Source organism: Leiobunum rupestre, chromosome 10, assembly GCF_980474605.1.
Source record: "Leiobunum rupestre chromosome 10, qqLeiRupe1.1.hap1, whole genome shotgun sequence".
Taxonomy (NCBI): Eukaryota; Metazoa; Arthropoda; class Arachnida; order Opiliones; family Sclerosomatidae; genus Leiobunum; species Leiobunum rupestre.
The window spans coordinates 8452424-8476701 of NC_143393.1; the positions used below are offsets into that span (position 1 = coordinate 8452424).

General features: G+C 36.4%; 1 protein-coding gene across 4 annotated transcripts; it reads left to right on the forward strand.

Annotated features, from left to right (window-relative positions):
• The first annotated feature begins 8709 nt into the window (after window positions 1–8709).
• Window positions 8710–24095, forward strand: LOC149923557 (endothelin-converting enzyme 1-like). 4 transcript variants are annotated; one of them, XM_090159664.1, is made up of 18 exons: window positions 8710–8855; window positions 10597–11262; window positions 13575–13918; window positions 14004–14066; window positions 14151–14267; window positions 14374–14460; window positions 14555–14682; window positions 16443–16546; window positions 21003–21139; window positions 21239–21340; window positions 21424–21501; window positions 21893–21999; window positions 22735–22845; window positions 22919–23114; window positions 23185–23250; window positions 23328–23414; window positions 23487–23563; window positions 23633–24095. In XM_090159664.1, the coding sequence occupies exons 2-18, from the start codon at window positions 10815–10817 to the stop codon at window positions 23730–23732; spliced, it is 2352 nt and encodes a 783-aa protein (XP_090015790.1). In that variant the 5' UTR covers window positions 8710–8855; window positions 10597–10814; the 3' UTR covers window positions 23733–24095. The 4 variants fall into 4 exon arrangements, with proteins under 4 accessions (XP_090015790.1, XP_090015787.1, XP_090015789.1 ...); XM_090159661.1 differs by lacking the exon at window positions 8710–8855 and adding an exon at window positions 9264–9337; XM_090159663.1 differs by lacking the exon at window positions 8710–8855 and adding an exon at window positions 10113–10284.
• Window positions 24096–24278: the final 183 nt, after the last annotated feature.

Genomic DNA, 24278 nt, shown 5'->3' on the forward strand with positions numbered 1-24278 from the left:
GATATTCGTATACCGGTCCTCCAAGCGCAATACCGGTGGTGTCATGATTTTTCCCTACGCCAGCGTCCACAAGCCCGGACAAAAACAGTCATGGGTGGTAGAATCCTACTACTGACGGTCGCACCCTCGACGCAAGCCACTCATCCCGACAAAAGGCGCAGCAATGGGGCAACCAACGTCCACCTCGCGCATAGCCGTGGGATAGAGAGTAGATGCTATAGCACCTCCAGTCGACAACCTACCTACGTAGGTAGAGAGCCTAGCCCTTCAGAAAAGGCTCCTAAAGGGGAACGACGGGCACGCAGTGGTCCACATAACCCGGAACAGCTGGCACCGGACACCCGGTGTTTCCCCAAAATGACGGGAAACAGGACCACTGTGCCTCATACGGAGACCCGCCGCCCCACAGCAGGCTACCCAATCCACCGAGGTGGCCAGTTTGCACGGACCCTCTCTGTTAGCCCGAGCCGAAGCTCCGTTTCCAGCCCAAACCTGACGGAAGTCGGAGGTGGAGATAGGACAATTTGACCACGGCTAACATCTCTCAGCGCACCACCACCCTTATGAGTTACAAGAGCCGGACCGCAACTCCCCGGTAAAGCCACCAGTTATTGCACACACACCGTGTCCCATTAAGGACCGAAACTGGAGGATCACAGACTGGAGACCAAAATTGTTGCCGACCTATGGCTACGCCCAGGGCAGCTAAAATGTGACAATAGGGATGTATATACTGGAGGGCCGCTACACTCACATTGTCAGTTTGGCCCATGCATTTCGTCCAGGGCCACTAGACCTCTAAGCACAGCCCTGTTTCGCCAAGCTCCATTTGAACTTTCAACTTTCGTCACATATAACAGCAGGATGTCCTGTGCTAAACTAAATAATAATAATCAGCTAAGCTAATACCCAAGGCACCACCTTAGGCCTAAGTCATCAAGCCATTAATTCAGGTGGCCGGGTTACAATGCGTACGAGGGTGGTGGCAGGCCTGCATGCGACGCGAGCCAACAACTCCCTACACTAACTATTACCGTTAACCTCAACAAGTTTTTATGGAGAGGGAAACCGAAGAGCTCGGGGGAAAACCCCTTAAACCAGTGGGGAGAGAACTTGCAAACTCTGCGCAGAAGGAGTGGTTCCGAGTTTTCACCCAGTGCCACAAGCTGGAATCGAACCCGGCTACTCTTGTTGCGAGGCGAAAGTTCTAACCACTCCGCCACCCCACTAAATCTTGATTGCGCAATAGCTGTGAAAATCAGTTTGGTGTTAACTTTTACCATAAGTTAATGATCATTAACTTATGCTTTTACTAATAGTCAAATTTATTGAGAAAATTTTGAAAGGGCGCGATGTTAACTCCTGTATTCATTTTATTGTATAAACCGCTCTTTGGACTAAAAAATGCGTATGACTCTGGCTGTTAGTCGACTGAAACAAATCCTTGGTTAGTTCCAAAGTTCCAATCTAGATGTCACTGGAGCTGAAAGATAATCAAATAGGAATGACTGCGCTTTGAAGGGCATTGTAGGCATAATGAATAATTAAGTTCTCCGGTCCACAGTCCGTGAAATTTAGAAAAAAAACTCCTTTGAAAACGTTTAAAAAAGTCTACGGATCCTAGCACAATATACATTATTTAACATTTAAATATAATAATACTAACCATAAATGTATAATATTGTTACATAAGTGTGACACTATTCTTCACGTGCAAAAGTTTTACTGAGAGCTATATTCACAAGACAGACTGCATTACGGGCGTCGTCGCCATTTTGCGTCCGCTCGCTCCCGCGTCACACGTGGCCTTTGACAGCGCCTCGCTAGGGGCAGATTTTCTTATCGTGATGACGTCACTCCGTTTCTAGCTCTCATTAAAATATTCCCCAAAGTGGCAAACTTACGGAACAATATTATAGACTTATGTAATAACCTATGTTTATAACCCGCATTTTAACAGGCCTAAGACCCTTTTAACAGCGATAAAGGAGAATTGAAACCGCGCGGGAGGGGGTTGCGGCTATCCTTGCCACTAAATTTTGCTTTAAAACCTCCGCAAGCTTTTATGGAATGAGGAAACCGAAGAATTTGGAGGAAAACCCACTTTACAAACAAGGAGAGAGCTTGCCAACTCAAAGCGGGAAGAGTTGCTCCGAGCTTTTCACCCAGTGCCCCAAGCCGGGATCGAACCAAGGATCCTCTTGCTGCTAACCAATTCGCCACTACCATACGTATATATATATATATATATATATATATATATATATATATATATATATATATATATATATATATATATATATATATATATATATATATATTAGGGCCACGTAAAAATATTGGTTATCTGATTACTTTTAAGTAAATTCACATTGAACGCGTATAAAACAATTGAAAGTCTCTTTCTGCGATCCCAAAAATGCTCCCAATACGTTTCGCTCTAAATATGTTTACGATTCTTACGAATGATTTAATTCAGCTCTCTGCAATATCCGCTACTCAGCGGTTGTCCTAATTTCTTACATTTCATTATTTCGCTACTCTCTTTGAACTAAAGACGAAGAAGAGCCCGCACCTTCAAGCGGACAAAGACAAGGCGCTTCGTACCATTCAAACTGTACTCCTTAGCGCAGGCTAGCGCGAAAGATTGGGTGAGCCATCCTCGAGCGCCTTAGAAGCTCCTTCAATTTAATATTTCGAAAGAAGAGATCGGCGTGTCTTTCTACTCGTTGTGTGGATCCTTGATTTTATTTTATTCCATCAACTCCTGTCACTCGTCAAAAACCCACTCGAAGATTCTCGACTTAAGCCTTTGGTACCCCCGTTCCCGTTATTATCCCATTTAATATTGAAGCGATAATTTATTTCAGTAGAAAGGGGAGACCAAGGCTTTTTGGTGGTCCTTTGATGTGGATTGTAAGAAACGCTAAAAATTAGTATTGTTAATTTCCGGAAAAATAAAATGCGGAAAAATTTCCAGAAAATATTCCGCAAATCGGAAAAATAAAAAATTGAAACATAAATTACTTTTTAAAGGTTTTTAATGTTTTTAACTTTTTATCGATATAAAATGTTTAATATCAATAAACACACTACAAAACATTAATAGGGTTACATTGTTAATCAGTTTAAACTAGTTTAGAAGTTTAGTTATACTTTTAGATTAAAAAAAATGAGGCGAAAATGCCGCTTTATTTAAATTTGCAAACAATATATTAGACTAATCATTGAATGAAAACTTTTTTTAATTTTTATCGGAAAAATACGGAAAATTTCCAGGAAAAAAGGCCTCGGTCATTTTCCGGAAAATTTCCCGACTTACAACACTACTAAAAATCATCTCGACAGTCATTATCCTCATGTGGAAATAACATTTAATTTACTGTCCGATTTTATATAACAACGACTCTGGTTAAATTTTTAATTGGTCAGAACTCTTATTCAAGTTTCTAGAAAGTTTTATCCGTATAAATTTGTTGACAGTTTTCTCGGATAGCCTTGAGTCACTTCGCTTGAATTTGAAGTTTTTATTGAATTTACGTCGGAGAGTTCTTTAATAGGTTTGTTATTTTGTATCCGCTGAACGGGAATCGTGGAATTGTTTAATAATAACCGTATTTAATGATAGAGTTTCTTTGTTAATTCACGCTCGATAGATTTTCCATTACGACCCTTCGATTCTTTGTTACGCTTATCAGAAGTGTATAAAATCACTCTAGCCTGAGAAGTATCCATTTAAGCTAAAATTACTATTTCATGTGTAAATATCGGCATATATTGACAAACCATGAAATAGTAATAAAAAATTTATATATTGTGCGGTTTCAAATAAGAGCTATTTATCAATCACATCGCGGCTGTTATTTTACCGTGTCTAAAACCCTGTCTAACGATATAAAACATACAAATTAAACTTCGTAGGGATATTTCCTAATTTTAATCGTCTTAGCAAATCACTTTATTGAGCGTCCCAAAATGTTTTCTTCCGAACTGTATTTTGAAAAATCAGCATTTCAAGCAAATATTATTATCAGAATTTAGAGACCATGGATACTTCTCTGGTGATAATTATTATTTACTTCTGCGCTTATTTATATTTTGCCTTTGTGTAGTCGACTGAAAAGGTGTTTTAACTATTGTTACCCGTGTCATAGTCGAGTATATCGATGTTGGAATTGTCGTACAAATAAAAAGCAACAATTATTTACGGGTTTTCTTACATATTGAAATAACTGAATTTATCCAATGTGATCAATAGAATACACCTACATTATTGACTATTAATAGACTAGAAATATTTTTTATGTTTGTGTTTATTTTTATCCCGACATTTTAGCAATACATCAATTTAAAATCCTTTCTTTGAAGTTTTCGTGTATTGCGCCTTTTTTTTCAAATACTTAAATAAAACATTTATGTGTAGATCGTCACCTCTGAAATAATTTTTATATACTTATATTCTTTTATATTTTATTTTGTAATTTATTTTGAAATTTTAATAACATAAGTAACATATTAACCATAAGTATGACACTAGATATTGTTTATATGTTAATTTTTGTTAACGAACCTTATTTTGACACTGACACTCTCCCTCAGCTCCGACTTGGACTTCATAAACTGCGTAATTTGTTATAATACCTTAAGAAAAAAATTGATTAAAAGAAACACTTACTAAATTGGGCAAATTCAGATTTGACTATGACCAAAAATTATAATCCAAAACGTGTTTTATTGGATCATAAGTAACATAAGAAAAATAAGTATGACACTTCCATTTTCCTTACCAAACCTGAATAATATATTATCGTCCTTGGTATTAATATTTTCGGCTAGGACATATTTAAACCATAGTTTTAGGTTCCTTATGATTATAAGCTTCCTCATCGTAAGATTATGATTTAAGTGTTCGATCCAATAGTTAAGTATCGAAGATTCAACTAAAACCTAGTAGTTATTTTCTATATTTATTCAAAATATCGAAAACAATATATCACTTCCAAATAAGGCACCTTTATGTCGAGTCTTCGGTGCAACAAAATATTAAAAATGATTTCCTTAATGAAAACTCTTGAAATGAAGGAGCGGCATAACGCTCTCATCTTTCCTTGATTTCAAAATATTTGTCATTCTAGAGATCGGCCCAAAAGCCTCGTCGGAAGCGGTTACAAACGCCTGAGTAATATACCCATTAAAACCTTCAAAAACGCCCTAAAGTACTTTTTAAATTAAATTTCGATGACTAAAAGAGTCGCAATTTTTTCTCAGTTTCATTCCTAGAACCAGTCTTACGCCGTTGGTCCACATCGCACTCGGCATCAAGTAGGAAATAATCTTTTCTAATTCTACTATAACCACCAAGAACCAATTTACGCAAGGAAGAACCTATTTGTTTCATTTATTTTTGTAAGCGATAATTTTTTTTAAAAACTTAGTAATTTTTATAATATTACTTAATAATAAATAAAATTACGTTATAAATAAAAAAGTACGAAATAAAAATGAAATTATAAATTTAAATTATACGCGATATAAAAATATAAAAAAATATAACATATTTATAAAAAATACTATAATTATAATTAAAATAATAATACTTATGAGCAATATCTCATGTTCCGTTCAAGAGATGACGTTCTAGACCTAAAATCAAGATGGACCCTGAAATCGGGCGAGTTGTCGGTATAACATGCTTATTACCATAAGTGGTATTAGTAATACCACTTATGTTATTACCAATCTAAGGGGTCACTGTTCCCGATATTTGGACACGGTAGGCGTGGCCTAAATCGGAAGTCTTACTGAGGTACACCAGCCGCTTTGAAGCGCCTCAAGAATTATGTTTAACTATCACTACGAGAGGCTTAGTCGGGGCTTATAGGCGACAGTACGTGCGAGAAAGTTAGATTAGGCTTAATTCATTAAATTTTTTAGGTTTAGAAATTAAATGGATTTCAGTGAAATTGGTTAAAAAACCTCAGCCACACGCGGCTTACTGGTTATTTTTATTTAACACAATGCTTAATTACCATTACTTAAATTTCAAAAATAAAAGGTCTAAAACTTATTAAGCCTCATCATTTAACCGACAACAACGACGCCATTTAGTCAAAATTGAACGTGAACGCTCCAGTTTATCTACGAAACTACGTCGGCAATCGACTACAGCGACGCCAAGTTTGTCCACATTGAACTAAAATTAACCGTGATTTTCCTATTCCCAGAATTGTTGATTTTATAAAATGTCTTTACGCTTGCCCAACTTGTTGAAATGTTGCCGTAGAATAGTTCAGCCAATGCCTAAGAATGAGTTCATAAACTCTTTAGTGGGAGAGAACAGTAATTCCCCTTAGATTCTGGGTCCATGGTATCACCGAAGTTATAATCCGTCTACCGTCCCAGGTTCTTGCACCCACTAACTCCAACCGTTACGGGACTAATTTTAATTCTAGTGCGAAAGCAGCCTTGCCACTTTCAGGAGTATTGTATGTCGTAATCCGCGGCCAAGGTTAAGGGTGCAGTTAAATATATGCGAACGCGTCTATAACGAAGCTTCTTCTAAGTCGACATTTTCGTTTAGTCAAGAAGGACGCCAACTTCACCCGTTTCCTAGTAATTACCTAACTGTCAGCTGAGAACGAGAGATAGCGAAGCCTGCCGAGCGTGCACTTCCGTCGTAGAGTATCTCAACCCCTTCCACGATTGTATACTAATGAAAATTCGCTAATTAGGCGTCGAACTTTCTCTTAGCACGAAAAGGGTGTGTTTCGGTGGCCCCCCTCTCCTCTCTGTCGCATTTCATCCCCATTATTTGGGGTGAGAGTCACTTCAATTTCTTCCGTTTCAATTTTCCCATTCATTTTTCGACCCTGATCTTAATCTGCTAGACAAAATTTACTTCCAAACATGATTTCTAACGACGTTTCCTCTGAATTTTAATTACTAATGAGGATTTAATTTGTGACTCATTTTGTTTCGTTTTTCATCGAACTAAATGTTTATGACTTTATTTTAAAATATAAATTTATATATTGCGCGTATTTTTTATCATTTTTATTAAGGGGGAAGACTACAGTGGCCATTGTCTAATTTCGCGCTATTTCAAGCTGAACTCTTTTAATTTTGTATTTTAACTTATAAAATTAATATTTAAGTGTAGAACAGCCTCCTGTTTAGTGCTTAAAATAATTTTGACAATTTTAAATTTAAAAGTAATTAAGTTATTACGTTTTAATTCGGACCCCCGGAGCTTAACAAGTTGGGCAAGCGCCCAAACTACCCTTTAGTTAGGACCTTATATCTCGTTAACTATGAATATTAGAATTATCAAAATTATTTTAAGCCCTAGAGGAAGGTTCAGCCTAATAAGAAAAATATAATTCAATCATGTAATTGTTAAAACAGAAACGTTCAGCTTGAACGAAAAAGAGGCTTTTACTGTATTCTTCCCCCTTAAAAATAAACGTTACAAAGGGCAAAGATAATATAAATAATAACATTATTAATTAATATCTTACGAGAAACGTATTCAGCTACCTATCTTGAAACATGTATCTTCAAAACCTCAAGTTGATTTTTCAAAACACGTACATTAAGGAATTCATGCGTCCGATGTTACGTGTTTAATTTTTATGGCTTAGATGGATACTTTTTTCGTAAGAGACATATTATTAACTTCTGCTAATAATAATTTCAAATTTCTTCTATTAAATTGTTAGTTTTACGCTAACAGACATTTCGTTATAATAAATTGAATTTTATTTTAACAAATTGTCTTAATTCTCTAATTTTACAATTTTAACCAAAATTTTAATCTTGGCTAGTTCAACTTTTTTCGAAATCATCTAACGGTTGTTTTATTTTTCAAAAAATTAGATCAGAGATTTAAATATTCTGAGAAAATGAAATTAAAAACTAATTAACTTTTTTTCAATAAAATGAAATAAAATTTAGGTTGGTTTGGAATGTTATTTCTAGAATGTAAGTATGTGTAGTTGGGCCAACTCAAGAGTGGTATACAGATTCGAAAAATGTTCGTTTTGTGTCGTCGTATAATCTAATTTTAGACCTTTTGACCTCCCTTCGCTGTACAGAATTTGAACAGAACGAGAAACATAAACTGTTCCTTCAGCTGTTTTCGGCGGTTTTTGTTTAGGACCTCAATGTCTTGGCGCAAATTTATGGTCCCCAGCTGGAAACCCCTTGTTCACTCTATAAATATAAATCCGGTTGGACCCCATCCCTACCTGACAGCTTAGTTCAAACGGGGAGTAACCCTGGTAGCCTACCAATCTACCGTCAAGTCATCGGCGAAAACGAATAACAAATTACATTTAATCAATCATTAGGTTTCAAATGTGTTGGAAGCGAAATTCTGACATTTTCGAGTTTCGGGTCACGTAAAAGCCACAATTCGATTACGAGAAAAGTCTTTACGGAATGTTCAAAGGGTGAATTTCTTCCTACGTAGCCGTTACGAAGTTGCGGACGACGTCCTTGTTAAGGAATATAAATGGAAATGTATTCAATTTTGTTGTTTCAATACGGTTGGAGTACATTTGATAAACTTTAGACTTTGATATTATCGACTTTATCGAGACAAGGCCTACAGAAATATTTTCCCCTAATCTCAATTTCTTCAATCGCGAACAGTTTGAATTATCGCCTTATTTCATTTTATGTTCCTAAGTTAATCTGGCTTGATAAAACGATCCATTTTTTGCTCAGCTAGCTAAGATACGTCTATAAGAACTTCTCTTTTATTAACGGCGCTTATAAGCTAACGCGGCCGTACAGGTCATTTTTTTGTTCCCAATATCGTCGAATTTTTGAAATCCCTTGGAATCGAGTTTCAAGTAAGAATTTTTGTTGTTATTTTGGAACTGAAATAAGTTGGTTCTGCTTTTTCTTAGAGTGACCTACAAAAGCTTAGGTTCCTCTACATCGCGTTGTTCCGATAAAAAAGCGTTACTAATTCCTACCACAAACAGTACACGGTTTTTATCGTTCGAGAAGCAACGCGTTAATAGTTTATTAGTGACTGGAAGCCGTTGAAATTAGGTTAAAGGTCTAGTTAGTCATTGTAATTAACCGATGTAGGCACTTATTTAATTCGAAATTTATTTAAAGCGAGTATATTTATGGCGGATAACCTAATTTTTCACCAGATTAAACAGAAGCTAATTGGGTTTGAGGTTAGTTACGTCCTTTAAAGGGTCATAGAGTGAGAAAATTTCCAGTCAAATTTCAAGTGATAACAACAGATTCGACCCATCAAATTCTGCAGACTAGCGAGTGAAGAATGCACGCTATTGTGAAATACTCTAAACCTCAAATTGTAAGAAAGTTAAACTAAACTTGTAAACCTTTTTAGAAGTTCTTCAAAATAAATGACATTAATATTATTTATTCATTATGTTTTAAGAAGATAACTTTAGAATTCGTTACTTTAAAAGTCATTTATCATCACCAGAGCTTTTAAATTTTGTCCGTTTTTTGAGGGAGTATATGAGTAGCGCCATAAGTCTATAATATTGTTCCATAAGTTTGCCACTTTGAGGAATATTTTACTGAGAGCTAGTAACGGAGTGACGTCATCACAATAAGAAAATCTCCCCCTAGCGAGGCGCTATCAAAGGCTACGTGTGACGCGTTAGCGAGAGGACGCAAAACGGCGACGACTTCTGTAATGCAGTCTGTTTTGGGAATAGCTCTCAGTAAAACGTTTGCGTGTGAAGAATAGGAAGTGTCACACTTATGTAATAATATTATACACTTATGGTAGCACTAGCTGCCAAATTGAAGGAGTTCCTTATCGTCACTCTGTATCTGCGGATTTATAAAGCTAACCCTTTCGGTACTCGAGAATATCACGAAACGTAGATATAGAATCGTCCGCCGGTTTTAGGTTGAGGCCCGTAGCTAGCCTTTGAAAGGAAGCGCTGAAAAAATCCTCTGACTCGTTTGAAAGAATCCGTCATCCGAACCCTCCCTCTTCTGACGGCGCGCCGTATTCCGCGGAAACCTGTTGGACCACCCCCCCGCTGAGCCCTCGGGGAGGGCGCCGAAAATGGAGGGGAAATCAGACGCGTTATCCTGGGACGCCAGAACCTACAAAGCGAACAAGTGTGCGAGCTGCGACTAGGGATAGACCGCCGTTTCGCGCCAGGATTAGTTTGTTTCAAATATATAAAACGTTAAACGTTTATGACCGAGTTGTATTAGTACCTCGGACCGCTGTATATTCGTCTTTTCCAGCGAGGGGACCCGAGCTTTAAATCGTAGGTAGTCGTAATATTTGTTTACGTTAATTTTGAACGCTTCTTCCCCGGCAATTCGCGTTGGTCCGTTATCGATACCACGTTGCCAGTTTTGTTCACCCGGCGGTACCCCTGTTTAGCGCGGGGGTTCTTCGCCTCCAGGAGGGTTAGGGCCCTCGGTAGCTCGAAAACGAGCTGACGTTGTTAGTTTCGATCCTCGAGGGGTGCGTTTTTTTAGCGTGACCAGTATTCCTTGGGGTTTTTTGGCGCATTTTTTTTGTATATTTTGACCACCGTGGCGCGTTATTAATGGTGATTTTGTTTTTCTTCTCCGCAGATTTTTTCTCGGAATTCTTGCCTTCGATACTGGTTCCGCTTTTCGGGTCATTAGGATTATAAAAATTGACGTTTGCCGAGGAGGATATGTCGTGATTTTTGCGCGACTTCGTATCTCGATTTGTCAGTGCGCGTTGTGTTAAAATATAGAAAGTTGTTAGAAACGGAAACGAGATTTCATCGAAGCCAAACCAGCGGATTTCGGTAGGTAATTGCGTTATGCAATCGGACAACATGAAGGACAGGGCATACAACGTCCAGGACGAAGAGAAAGCCGAGATGGAATTTCGCGAAAAACAGAAATGTCTCGAGAACGGTGACCAGAACGACAGCGAATCGCGTCGCGGTCCCAAAGAACCGAAGAACTCTCGCTTGGCGGAGTTGAGCCAACAGGCCAAGTCGTTGACTGGCAAGAAAACCACTCTAGCCATCATTCTGTTGTGTGTACTTTTGTTCGTGTTTTTCGTCATCATCATCGCTCTCGCCGTCCAAGTGGGACAGTTGTCCAAATCGGACGACACGAACTACTGCAAGAGTCCCGAGTGTTTGCGGTCAGCGGCCCACATTGCGGCCAAACTCAACAGTACTTTCGATCCGTGTGACAACTTCTGGGAGTTCGCCTGCGGTGGATGGTTACGGAAGCACGAACCCCTGCCTCGCAATAAAGGTAGGCTAATAGTTTTGCTCCAGAGCCTCGGATAATTACTATTTGAAAGTTACTGGTGTATTTCAAGGACTTTCAATAAGTTTAACGCGAGTTTATTGTTGATTTTGTATGGGTTTCCAGGGTTAAATTCATTCGGTGGTATATTCATTTAGGTCACTAAAATGAACCGTCTACGTTCGCGGTTCAAAGCGGGTTCCAATCAGCGTTGTCATGATGTAAAAAAGGAAATTATGGCATACGAACTCAAAAATTATTGAATTCTTTGCAAAATCATAATATTTCGATAATTTTTAGAAATTCAAAGTTAATTTTAAAGAACAAACCACCTAAAGTTGCCGTTGTCGCCTTCAAAATTTAATTTAAACCAAGGCGACTAATAACCTTTTTTGGGCTGAAAATAGTGCAAAATGTTGGTGGGTTCGAAAATTATTGACAATATCGTAAGGTCTATCAGAAGTATTGAAAATATGGTACGGTCTGGTAAAATTACTGCCAAAAGACGCAACATAATTTTGGTACGTCCGGCAACGCTGGTTCCAATGGATGCGAATTTCCCGCCAAATCGCGGATGTGTTAACCATATCACTGCTCATTTTTCCGCCTGTATTACTCCACCTAATCATCTAAAATGTAAATATTTATTTATTTACAAGCCATATTGTTCGTTTTAGAACATCAATCATCCTAATTATTTTGAAAAAGCAGCGGCAACCCGCGAAAGTGCCCTTATCCACTTTGTTTCCAAGGGGTTTGGGGCTGGCTTTTCAACTTTCTCAAGATGAATTAACAAAAAATAAGATAAAACAATTAGCGTGAAGACACAACCGCGTTTGCTTGTCTACCAAACTGTAAAGATCCCCGTAATTGTTATGTCCCACTCCATCTACATCTAAATCGTAAATTGCCAAGTCACCATCAAACTATTGTCTCGAACAATTAATAATAAATCCTAGCTATACCTTTACAGACGCGCTAGTTTTTACACCCTCTATAAACCATGCTTGGCTGATTTACATCAAATAATTAAAAAAACCATGGATATAAATCCAATTCAAAGCGAACCAGAACTAAACCAAATTGATAAATAGTAATTAAATTTAATAATCATTATGTAAAATTTTAGTTTGCCGAAATGATCGAATTAAAATATACATCATTTGTGACAGGAAATATGCCCTTAATTGTATGAAAATCAAATTAAAAAAACGTATTACATAAAAAAAACAATTCGAATTTATTTTCAAAAAGTTCCCGATAATGGCAAAAAGTTGATTAATTTCGATAAATACCTATTACACTAGTTTGGAGTCTCAGGATAATATAAAAGATATAGTTTTATATATATTGACCTTCTTTCGATTGATTCGATTTCGTCTAAAAAAATCCCAGAAAATGGCAACCCTGTTAAAAAGAAGATCGTTTATATATATATATATATATATATATATATATATATATATATATATATATATATATATATATATATATATATATATATTGACCTTCTTTCGATTCGATGTTAGAAATAGTTGGAAAAGTTTTCGTAATCCTCAGATTGATGATCCAGGAAAAGTTCCAACACTGCGAACGCGCAACGGGAGGTGAATAGCTAGCCCGCCTCGTAAAAATATTTATATTTGCAAGTTTTTCACATCAAAGTTCCATACGCTGTAAGGCATTTTTTCCTTGTTTAGGGTATAATGTACAATACATAATGTAGCTCAAAGCAGGGCGTAGCTTCCATATTTTCTCGCTAGACAACATTAAGAACCCAAGACGACGTTCATAATGACCTTAAGAATGATTCCTGCCTGTTCCAGGCCGGCTTCTCGTCTGGGAGATACCTTTGGGGGAAATGAGCCAGCTTTTACCACAAATTTTTTTTGTCAGTTTGCGAAATGGCGTCCTATTGGCTATATGAAATTTGTTTGACAAATGACGTCCTACTGGCAATATGAAATTTGTTTGACAAATGACGTCCTACTAGCACTATGAAATTTGTTTGACAAATGACGTCCTACTAGCAATTAAATTTGTTTGACAAATGACGTCCTATTGGCAATATGAATTTTGACGAATGACGTCCTACTAGCAGTATGAAATTTGTTTGACAAATGACGTCCTACTGGCAATATGAAATTTGACAAATGACGTCCTATATTGGCCTATATTTGTTTTGTCATAGGAAAAGTGACTAGTAAAAATCTGAATACAATTTGCAAAAAAAAAAGCTTATCCCCCTCCCCTTCGGTTCACCCCTGAATTTCAGAATTCTCAAACTGAAAACCTCATTCGCAACTCATTACCTCTAGGTTCTCTGTCAGTCTTCGACCAAGTGAAAGAAAAAGTGCAATGGAAGCTGCGACACCAACTCGACCTGATCCCGTACAAGAGCGATTCCCGAAGTCCCGACGTCCTGGTCAAGGAGTTCTACGAGTCTTGCGTCACGAATGACGCTAAGGATTATTTGACGTCGGCCAAATTGGAAAGTATCATCCACGAGCTTGAAGGCTGGGAAGTGACCAATACCTGGAACCCAAACAGATGGAACCGAGAAGATGTCCTTCAGAAGCTGCACACCAAGTACGGGATCTCCGCCTTCTTCGAAGTGTCCGTCGGACCGGACGAACTTGACCGCGGAAAGAACATAATTAAAGTACGTCATTAACAACAACTCGAATCTTTGACGCATTTTCGAAGACTTTCCTTTTTAATGTATTTCTAATGATGAATTCGTTCAGATCGTGCCGGCTGGACTAACACTACCGAGCAAACATTTCTATATGGGTGCTCCGGGAAACAAAGTAAGTGTTAATTGTACCCTAATTATCATATTATGGTATTTCGTAAGTGTATTTCAATTTCTACAACGCGTCATTTTTTCCCAGTACGAGAGCGCCATGAAATCCTATTTGACAGACTTCGCGAGGGTCATGGGAGCCTTACCCAGCGCAGCCAGCAAATTCGCGTCAACGGTTTATGGATTTGAGACCAGAATCGCGGAGGTAAACATATCATTTGTACTACGAAATTGTCGCCACCAAACTGTCCCTGTGAATTATATTATTTTACCTTAAAACGAGACTGAAATTTCGTGTATTATTTGCGTAGGAAACTCCACCCCCAGAAGCCTACAGACAACCCGAGAGATTTTACAAGAGGATAACCGTGAATGACCTGAGGAACTCGGCTCCAACGGTACTATTAATATTCATATTGAGCTTTCAAGTTGAACTTGTCAAGGTTTTTAGTTACAACGTGTTTCTCTTTTTGTCCGTGATCGCGAACTCAGATAGCGTGGAAGGATATCCTTCAGCTGTATTATCCTTCAGCCAACGTCCAAGATAACACTGAAATCGGCATTTTCGACGAAAAGTATTTCGAAGGCATCTCATCCGTCATCTCGTCAAGCAATGACCCGTAAGTTGAATTTCTGTCCAGCTCGGTGTCCGAGAATTTGCAGTTTGGGAAAGGGCTTATCCATAGAATATAACGTCACATTAGTGAAGCCTTGCCATTTCCAGTGTTTCACTGGTACAAAATGCAACTTTATTGTTTGCACCGATTCAGTTATTCAAAAACTGGGAATCGATATAGTCTTTGTGCTCAGTTTAATTCCATGCACCAATTTGATAATTCTACGCGTCAGGACTGGTTCTAAAGGACAGGTGCAAAAACCTTATAACCTGCAAAGCAATCTTTATGGAAGACCCCTTAAATTTTTCAAATTACCCCGTACAGTGGCGCCAAACATTTTTAAGGCCAAAGGCAAGAGCGGCCAGAGCTGCAAACGTTGGTGTTCCACACCAAATACTCGAGGTTATATTCCCTTTAAGGACCAGTTCAGTTATCTCAAAGCTTGAAATACCTATAGTCCTTGTAGCCAGTTTAATAATTCGAGATCACCACAGTAAGTTCATGATCATCAGTTACCAGAACCGGTTTGATAACTCAACGCGTAAGAGGTTACTGGTTTCGGATAACCAGTTAAAAAAAAATAGGAATATTGCTTACAAATTTGCTTAGATTTGCAAAAATACGTAAAATACATATTATCTTAGATTGAATATTAAAAATAACATCATTTTAACTTTCCTTAATGTGGGTACGTATTTTTTTCCTCCATTGCTGACCTAAAGTATTGTTGTTCTTAAATATTCACAAGAAAGATAAAATTACTTTCTCTTAATATAAATAAGTCAATTTCTTACAAGAGCGTCTTAATCGAGGCATGAATTTTGAAAATCATCCTGGCTCCAAACAACAAACCAAATCGAGTTTAAAAGAACAATTTATTTCGGCCCCTGTAAAAAAAATCGAAACCCCTTTTTGACGATTAACCAAGCAAACCGAAAACTTTGACTCCAGGAAAAAACAATAGAAAATTCTCCCCCATCAACGGTTTTTTTCCCTTTTCATAAAAATGGGTAACGACGTCCATCAGTATTCTTCAAAATCCGGGGCTCGAGCGAGACGTCAAGGACTTGAAACAGGAGAAATGAATAACATAAATATATCTTGCCCCCCTCCTTTCAGGCGATAGGTTGACAACCCAAGTTTCGGTTTACATTTTGCCTTTTGTAAGGATTAATTTCCAATGTGGCGTTGATGCGTAGAAATATTGCTATTTGGTGGCTTTTATTTTTTATTGTCCACACGTGCATTATGTCCCTTTTTCATAATGGGGTCAATTTGTTTGTGTTAAGTACTACAATGGGAAACGGAGTATTAAAAATTGGGCTGCAATTATGGTCATTTGTTTATCCTTAATCGAGTTCGCTCTGGAAAAAAATCACATTTATTGTCAAACTATTTTCGACCGATTCTCGGTCTTTTTAAAATGTGCACGTCCGCAATTTTAAATGTTACATGGGTTAGTTAGATACTTCCATCGAATGGGCTTATGGCTATATTTATTACGAAGAATGTTATCAAAATGAAGCCCCTTGCATTACGCTAGCTTTAAATATAGTTTTAAATTTCCAAAAAAAGTTATTTTTATTTTGTTACCTATGGATTTTTATGACAACTAGATTTTGTGTTTTAGCTTCAAATAAAGTCATAGGAATTTGTTTATTAACCAAAAAATATATAAAATAAAAAGTTAGAAAAATCTCGATAAAAATAAAGCCATCCTATTGTGTTTATGGTCGAATAAAACTGATATTTTATTTTTTCAGCGTGATGCATAATTATTTCATGTGGAGGCTACATTTCCATTTCGCTAACATCTTAAGCAAAAAGTTTAAAGGATTGACGAACGAATTTTACCAAACACTTGATGGTAAGTACAAACGAATATACTTAGTCCTTTAGAGCTGACTATCAAAACACCCACAAATGAAAATATTTCCTAGTTAAAAAACCCGTTATGTTTGTATCAGAAAGCGATTAAAATGAGGCTATACAGGGGACCATTCTTTAAGTTTCGAAAGCGAAACCCAACTTCCTTCATCTTTAGAAACATGATATCATTACGCCTTGTTGTACAAGAGCTCTTAAGTTGATATCATTATCTCTTATTGTACAACGTCTTTTAGGCGAAAAAATGTAATCTTCATTACTTTCCATTTGCGGCGAATTACGGGTCACATCCACTCTAATTTAGCTCTAATTTGACTCGTTGCGTAACGCCTTGAAGTATCTAATTGAATCGTAAAAATGAAAAGAAAAAACTCTTCTTCTAAAACTTCCCACTTCTTCGCCCTGCCTTTGAAAGTTCCCGTGGCAACCCTTTCTGGAAAAGTTCTGTTGTGGCATAAACAGAAATAGTCAGCGACCCCGTTTCATTTATATTAGGGACCAAGGCCCAACTAATCATATTCTTCACATAAAAATATAAACAAAGTAAAGGCTTATTTATATTCAAGACGTGTTTCCAGTTAGAAGTAAATAATGTCCAAAGTAAATTAAATGCGCTATAAGCTTCTTCAGTAATTTTAATTTTAGTCAGAAATCGACTGCAGTTACACCAATTTAACCCAATTATTTCAGAAATTAACTAAAATTTAGCGTTGAAATTCCTCGCTTGAGCTTGTAGAAATAATCAAATAAAAATATTTAAAAACTATTTTATTTCGGGACCCATTTCAGCAAAGGCTTTAATAGATCTGGCACTGACAGAAATGCGAAATTCGTTGATCCACCTGAAATATGGAAACTCATTCTCCCTTTAAGCGGTTTGTCGATAAATTTGCGCCAATTAAATTGTTGGTTTTCCGCTAACAGACATTTCGTTATAATAATTTGAATTTTATAATAATAATAATAATAATAATAATCAGCTAGGCTAATACCCTTGGCACCACCTTAGTCCCAAGTCATCAAGCGACTTTTAAAGCCATCAATTCAGGTGGCCGGGTTACAATGCGTAGGAGGGTGGTGGCATACCACGCGAGCCAACAGCTCCCTACACTCACTATTACCGTTAACCTCAACAAATTTTTAAAGGAAAGATTACTCGTAAATAGAGCCAAATACAAAATGTTGTAGAAAAGCCTTATTAAACCACCCCATAGTATAATATAAAACTAATCTTATTTTTTTGAAGTGGTAACTGGGGTTAGTCCTACGCCAAAGATGATTTTTTTGTTTCGAGTGCGAAGCCTTGACATACCCCAGCCCTTTGAGCCTCTATAGAAGGCGTAGTATCAGTAGCGCTCTAGATTTATCTTGGTATTAAAGTATAATAAAGGAATTCGTTCTTTAAAACGAAACTGATGTAACTGTTGGAAGACGCGGCGCGTATGTTTGGTGGCCCTCTTCCCCCCGCGGAACGAGGGTACTGATTAGTTTCAATTGGACAGGCGCCAGCCTTTTACAACATCTTAATACAAGGGGCTCGTGTTGTACTGGCAAAGAAATATAAAAGTGTTTTCTGATATATTGTGTACGCCAAAATGTCGGCGAAATTTCGCGCAATGTGCTTTTTATTATAATGCGTTCAACATGTTTTTTCGAAGCCACGCATTTTCTTTGTCAGGCGACTTTTTTCTATACGTAATATTGCCAGGATATTGCGTATTAAGGGGTTGGGCTACTTTTCAATAGAATATAATGGGAAAAAAAACATACATTTGCTTCGCATTATTTCCTATTAAACATTCTGAGAAATTTGGTTGAAAAGTCTTTTTAAAAATTAGGGGGCCTATTTTCGAAGAACAAACAAAGTTTGGGGAATTATGGTTACAATGGTGAATAACTCTACGGGTCCGATTAAATCTTCATTTTACTTTAATTTTAAACCTACGAAATTAAGGGCTAAACGGAATTAAGTGGTTTAGTTTAATTCAAATCTGCTGTAATGGCGTATGTGTTTTAATGTTAGATGATTTTTACAGTTAATATAAAAGGTAGAATTATGTAAAGATGTCATAGGTTTTCCTGTAAACAAACTTCATATAATAATATTATAATTATTAATAATATAATATAATAATACCTTTAAAGTAATCTTATTCTATAGAATAACTTCGTTATTATAATATAATAATAATAATAATAATTTTATTCTTCAGGGTTGGTAAAAAATTCGGGTTTATATGAAAAATTTACTGGTTTGGTTTGGCAATAATTCGGGTTTATCCGAAATATCAGCTGGTCTGGTTGGAAAATTTTCGGGTTTACCTAAAATATCAATGGGTGTGGTTGTTAAAAATTCGGGTGTATCTGAAAAATCAATTGGTCTGGTTGGTAAAAATTCGGGTGTATCTGAAAAATGAACTGTTTCTGTTCGGCAATAATTCGGGTTTATACGAAATATCAACTGGTCTGGTTGGCAACTTTTCGGGTTTATCTGAAAAATGAACTGGTCCGATTTGGCAATAATTCGGGTTTATCTGAAAAATGAACTGGTTAGGATTGGCCATAATTTGGGTTTATCTAAAATATCAGCTGGTCTGGTTGGTAAATTTTCGGGTTTACCTGAAAAATGAACTGGTTCGGTTGGCCAATAATTCGGGTTTATCTAAAATACAGCTGGTCTTTTTGGCAACCTTTCGGGTTTATCTGAAAAATTATAACTTTCATGATTACATCGTATTTTTTATTGGTTTTATTCGAATTTGCCTAACACCATAATTTCGCCAACACATTGCGATAAATATACATCACAAAGAGTAGCTCTGTTTTTATGTATTGGCTAAAATAAATACGCCCTGCGATTCTAGAGGCCCCTATGTTATTCATGATAAAATAAAACTGTCTGGAAAAGACTGGTTAGCCAGTTTAAACATTATGCTTAAAACTCTAGATCTGAACTTATTTGGACAAAACTTAAAAACGCTCTAGATATCTTAATAGAGAAAAGTAAAATATTACAATTTAATTAAGGTTTTGTATTACTGTACTATATTATATTGGTGTAATTTCTTAGTTCTCGCCTCCCCCCCCCCCCCTTTCTAACGTGGTTAAAAGGAATTTAATTCAGGTAATTAAAACAGAATGGATACCACCTAGAATATATTTAGGTCCATAAGAGCCTTGTACTCCTGGCTCCTGCTGATATGCTATTATAGTTTTTAAAATAACGGCTTATAAGCTGTAATTTTCAAAACTATGACTCTTGTCAGTGCCGTCTTTCCCATTGGGCAAAAAGGGCACAGCCCTAGGGCCCCAAGATACTGGAGGGCCCCATTTTTCAAATAGTGAAACGCAAAAGAAATTTTAATAAAAAAAATGTTTTTAACATTGCTCGAAAGTCCTAAACTTCGATTTAGTCGCGTCTATAGACAGGGTAAATCTAAAACGAATAAAGACTTTTGGTTGTTAGTATTTTTAAATTCAGAATAAGCTTCTTCTTTAGTAACCTTTAGTAGGACGAGTGAAACTATTTGAACCGATAGTTGTAGATTAGAGCAACGATGGACTTCACACAAGTTTCTAACCTCCAGTGCGGAGTTACAGGGGATCGCCCATAGCTTTGGCCAGGGGCCTCCAATTAGGTAAAGACGACCCTGACTCTTGTTATTTAATGTAAAAATAAGTTCAGATGGCGGTCTGCGCCGTAACGGAGTAAAAGTTTTACATTTTGCATCGTCAGATGGAATAAAATATGTGAATAATTTACTTTTATCTTCCTAGCTTAGATGGTTACTTATCTCGTAAGAGATGTTATATTCTTCTGGTATTATCTAATTGATAGTTTTTCTTTAGAAATTTCTATACCCATATAATCTCTATAGGGCTCTATAGAAAATATTTGTACAACTCGGTTTAACGCCATTCATTTACAATAGAAAATTAAGCCTTGGACAAATGAACTACTGGACCCGAATCTAGATTGCGTGATTGGTTCTTTCAGAGCAGCTCAGTTTGTAGCGCCACGGTGTCCGATATTGAAAAGTTTTCCCCCCAAAATATTAAACACGCGTGCTAAATAAGCAAACTATACCTAACGTTTTTAAGCTAACGTGTTTTGTGTTTGGGTGGAAACGTTTCGCGATTATCTCGGTAGGAGCGCTGGCGGACGATACAATATGTAAAATGGAGATGTTTGCTTATGATTTGGGTAAATTAAGTTTATAGCGACAAAAATGCTAAAGGTTATATTCCCTTTAATCGTTTCAATTTAAATTATGGCACCCGTATTTCAAGCGGTCTCTCCTCGTGCTAACCGATCCAACCAATCGAATTCTGGAAATTACCGATATTCAAACGATACTGTGTCCCTTTAAGAATAGTTTGAGCCCTTTAACAAAAAATGCACATTTTATCTAATTATTTGCATAATGATTTCATAGGTGCTGCGGATATTAAAGCTTTGTCGTACGAAACTTGGGAGTCGTGTTTGGATTTAACCAACAAATACTTGGGGTACGCCATGGGAGCCATGTACGTCAATAACTATTACAAAGGACAATCTCTGTACAACTCGGAGGTAAAGAAATTTAATACCACAGTATAGGATAGTCGATTGCGAAAGCATCTCGTTCGACCGGTTTAACATTTAGATTTTTATTAATTTTTTTCCGTTCAGTCTCAATTTGTGGAATCCAATGTAGTGGAAACTTTTAAGAGTAGCATTGACAGTATTCCGTGGGCCGACCATAGCCAAATCACAGACAAGATCAAAGAAAAGGTAAACCCAGTTTCTCACCCCTTTTGCAGCGTCGAAACGAAGTTTCCTCCACTCCACACTCACTTTATTTCTCTCAATCGTAGATAAACTCCTTAGTTTCTTTGAGAGGCTATCCTAATTTCATTGAAAACTCCCATTCTCTGGAAGATTATTATAAAAGTGTAAGTACACTCATTTTGTTTTTCTCCTTTTGTTGGCGTTTTAGAACATTGTAGCCACATTAAATTGAAAAACCGGGAAATAAGCCTAAAATGTCAGCGAAAAAGACAGGGAATTTGAAAATAAGACTAAAATGCAGGGAAAAATCGGGGAATTTGAAAATAAGACTAAAATGCAGGGAAAAATCGGGGAATTTGGAAATTAAGGCAGTAAAGTCAGGGAAAAGTCTGGGAATTTTAAGAATTTGAATAAAGTCCGGGAATTTAAAGGCTTCTGGAAAGTTTTATTAAAGAAATGGCAAATTTCAAACTGAATATATTGTGGCAACCATGTAGAAGAAGAGTTATTAGTTGAAAAAATTCCTGTTATTAATATTTTTTAATATTTTTACAGAGCAAAGTAATTCCTAATAACTTAATTGAGAATATAATCAATGGCCAATTGTTCTTACGAAAGAAGGAAGAAGAACTACTTGAAAAACCAGTTAATTCAGAGTCAAGGTTTGTATTTTTGTTGTTGCTATTTTCTGGTTTTTGTTCAGTCACTTTAATAATACCAGTTAATTGTAATTAAATTTGAGGCGGGAAATTTGGATTTTGCACGTGTTTGCACTAGCTATAAATTTCTAAGGCAAAAAATATTAAATCGCGCCCTCCAGGCTCATGCGTTTAGGTTTTTGTAATCAGTAAAAGGCTTAGACAACATTTTAGTGGGTCTGTGAAATAATCATGCGTTTTTCTCGAAGTAATGGCTATAAATACGAAATACCACTTTACATCAAAAATGCATGTAACTTTTAACAAGATGAACACGACATAAATATAATCATAGAAATCTCATAGGTAACTAGAATGCTGCCGCCTACGGCCGAGCTTGACGCCAGTTCGCCTTGAACCTTCAGCCAATGAGAGGCCGTAGAGTGGTTCCGCCAAGGAGGATAATAATCCTCCTTGGATCCGCTACTATAGCGGGAGATAGGTGACGTCATTCTCTCTGGTGACATTAAATTCTTGGCAGAACCACTCTTTGAGCTCTGATTGGCTGAGATCTGGCTATCGTCTGCCACGGCGTTTGGCCCATTTGCCAGTTACACGGCAGCATTCTAGTTACCTATGAGATTTCTATGAATATAATTTTTGAACTTCTCTTTCACGTGTTGATGAAATGCTTCATTTTGCTTAGATTTAGAATAGTAAAAATTAACTTCTTCGGTTTTATTGTTTTCTACTTTACAGCTGGACGATAAGCCCGCATGATGTTGCTAGTATTTATCAATACAGGGGAAATAACTTGGTAATTCCCGCTGGTTTATTACAATTGCCAATTTTTGATCCATCTTCTCCAAAGTAATTTATTTTTCTATTACAATAACTCGCCATGTCCCTTTTGTAATTAACAATTATACTTTTGCAATTACAGCGCTGTTAAATTTGGGTCTTTGGGAACGATTTTGGGCAGTCAAATCTTCAAAGCGTTTGATGAGAAAGGTGTCATGTACAATCAGTTTGGTGTTCTTGAACCATGGCTGTTTGACAGATCTGAGAGACTTTACAAACGGGAAGCTTCCTGTATTAGGGAGAAGCTGGGAAATGAAACATTACATGGAAATATCGAAGTAAGGAGTTAAAAATCCCTCTAAAAGTTTAAGCAATTTGTTTAATGGTATTTGTTCATTTCTATTATAGGTCAATGGAAAACTCGCATTGGGTGAAACAATTGCCGATTTGGCAGCATTGAAATTTGCATATAAAGTAAGAATTGTTTTAAAAATTTATTATCAATCTTACGCATTAAGTAAATGTTTTACTCATAACTATGTATTTAATAGGCTTTTAAAAATAACCAACAAGAACAAGCCTTGTTACCAGGCTTATTGCACAGTAGTGATGAACTCTTCTTTATATCTTACGCCCAGGTTCGTACTTTTTTATTGTTTTATTGTGTCTAAATATAATAAAATTAATCTAATATTTATCCTAAACTTTAGTCAATGTGCCAAGCTATGACCGCTGACAAAGTCAGATCATTAAACGAGTACAGCACAAGTTCACCGAATCATATTAGGTATTTTTCTTCATTTTCAAATTCTTTATTACTACGATTTCATAAAATATTTTTGTATATTTTACGCAGGGTGGTTAGAGCTTTACAACAATTGCCGGAATTTTCTGAAGTATTTCAGTGTTCTTCGGGATCTTTTATGAATCCTCAAAATAAATGCAGTATTTGGTGAAGAAATGATAAGAAAAAAGTGTAAATTCCTAAAACAACAAACACTCAAATGTGTAGTATTGTTACTGTGCGAAGCACTCGGACTGAAAGTGACCAAAACTTTATAGTGACCTCTACAATAAACACAAGACTTATAATTTTTTTAAATATCAAAGTTTTAGGTTTTTAAATTAAAAAAAAATGCCTTAAAGGTGTGAAATATTCAGAAGAAATTGTTCCAAGGAAAAATACAAAGTTTTATATATTCCTAAACATTTTTTAGATCTCCTTGGATTAGAACTACTGTAAATAGTTCTGTCAATTGTAGTTTTTTAAAAGATTATACGATGGGTTTTTACTCTTATCATTAAATAGCATACTATTATAGCGCGTTCTATTTTTAAATTATTTGGCTTCATATTCTAAAAAGGCTTATTTCTTGATATACATGTATTAACTATTATAAAAAGATGACTATTTACTCCATAAAGGTACTTATGATTATATTGCATGTAAATATATTATAATATTGTGCCATTTAAAGGACAAACTTGGCATCAAAAAATAA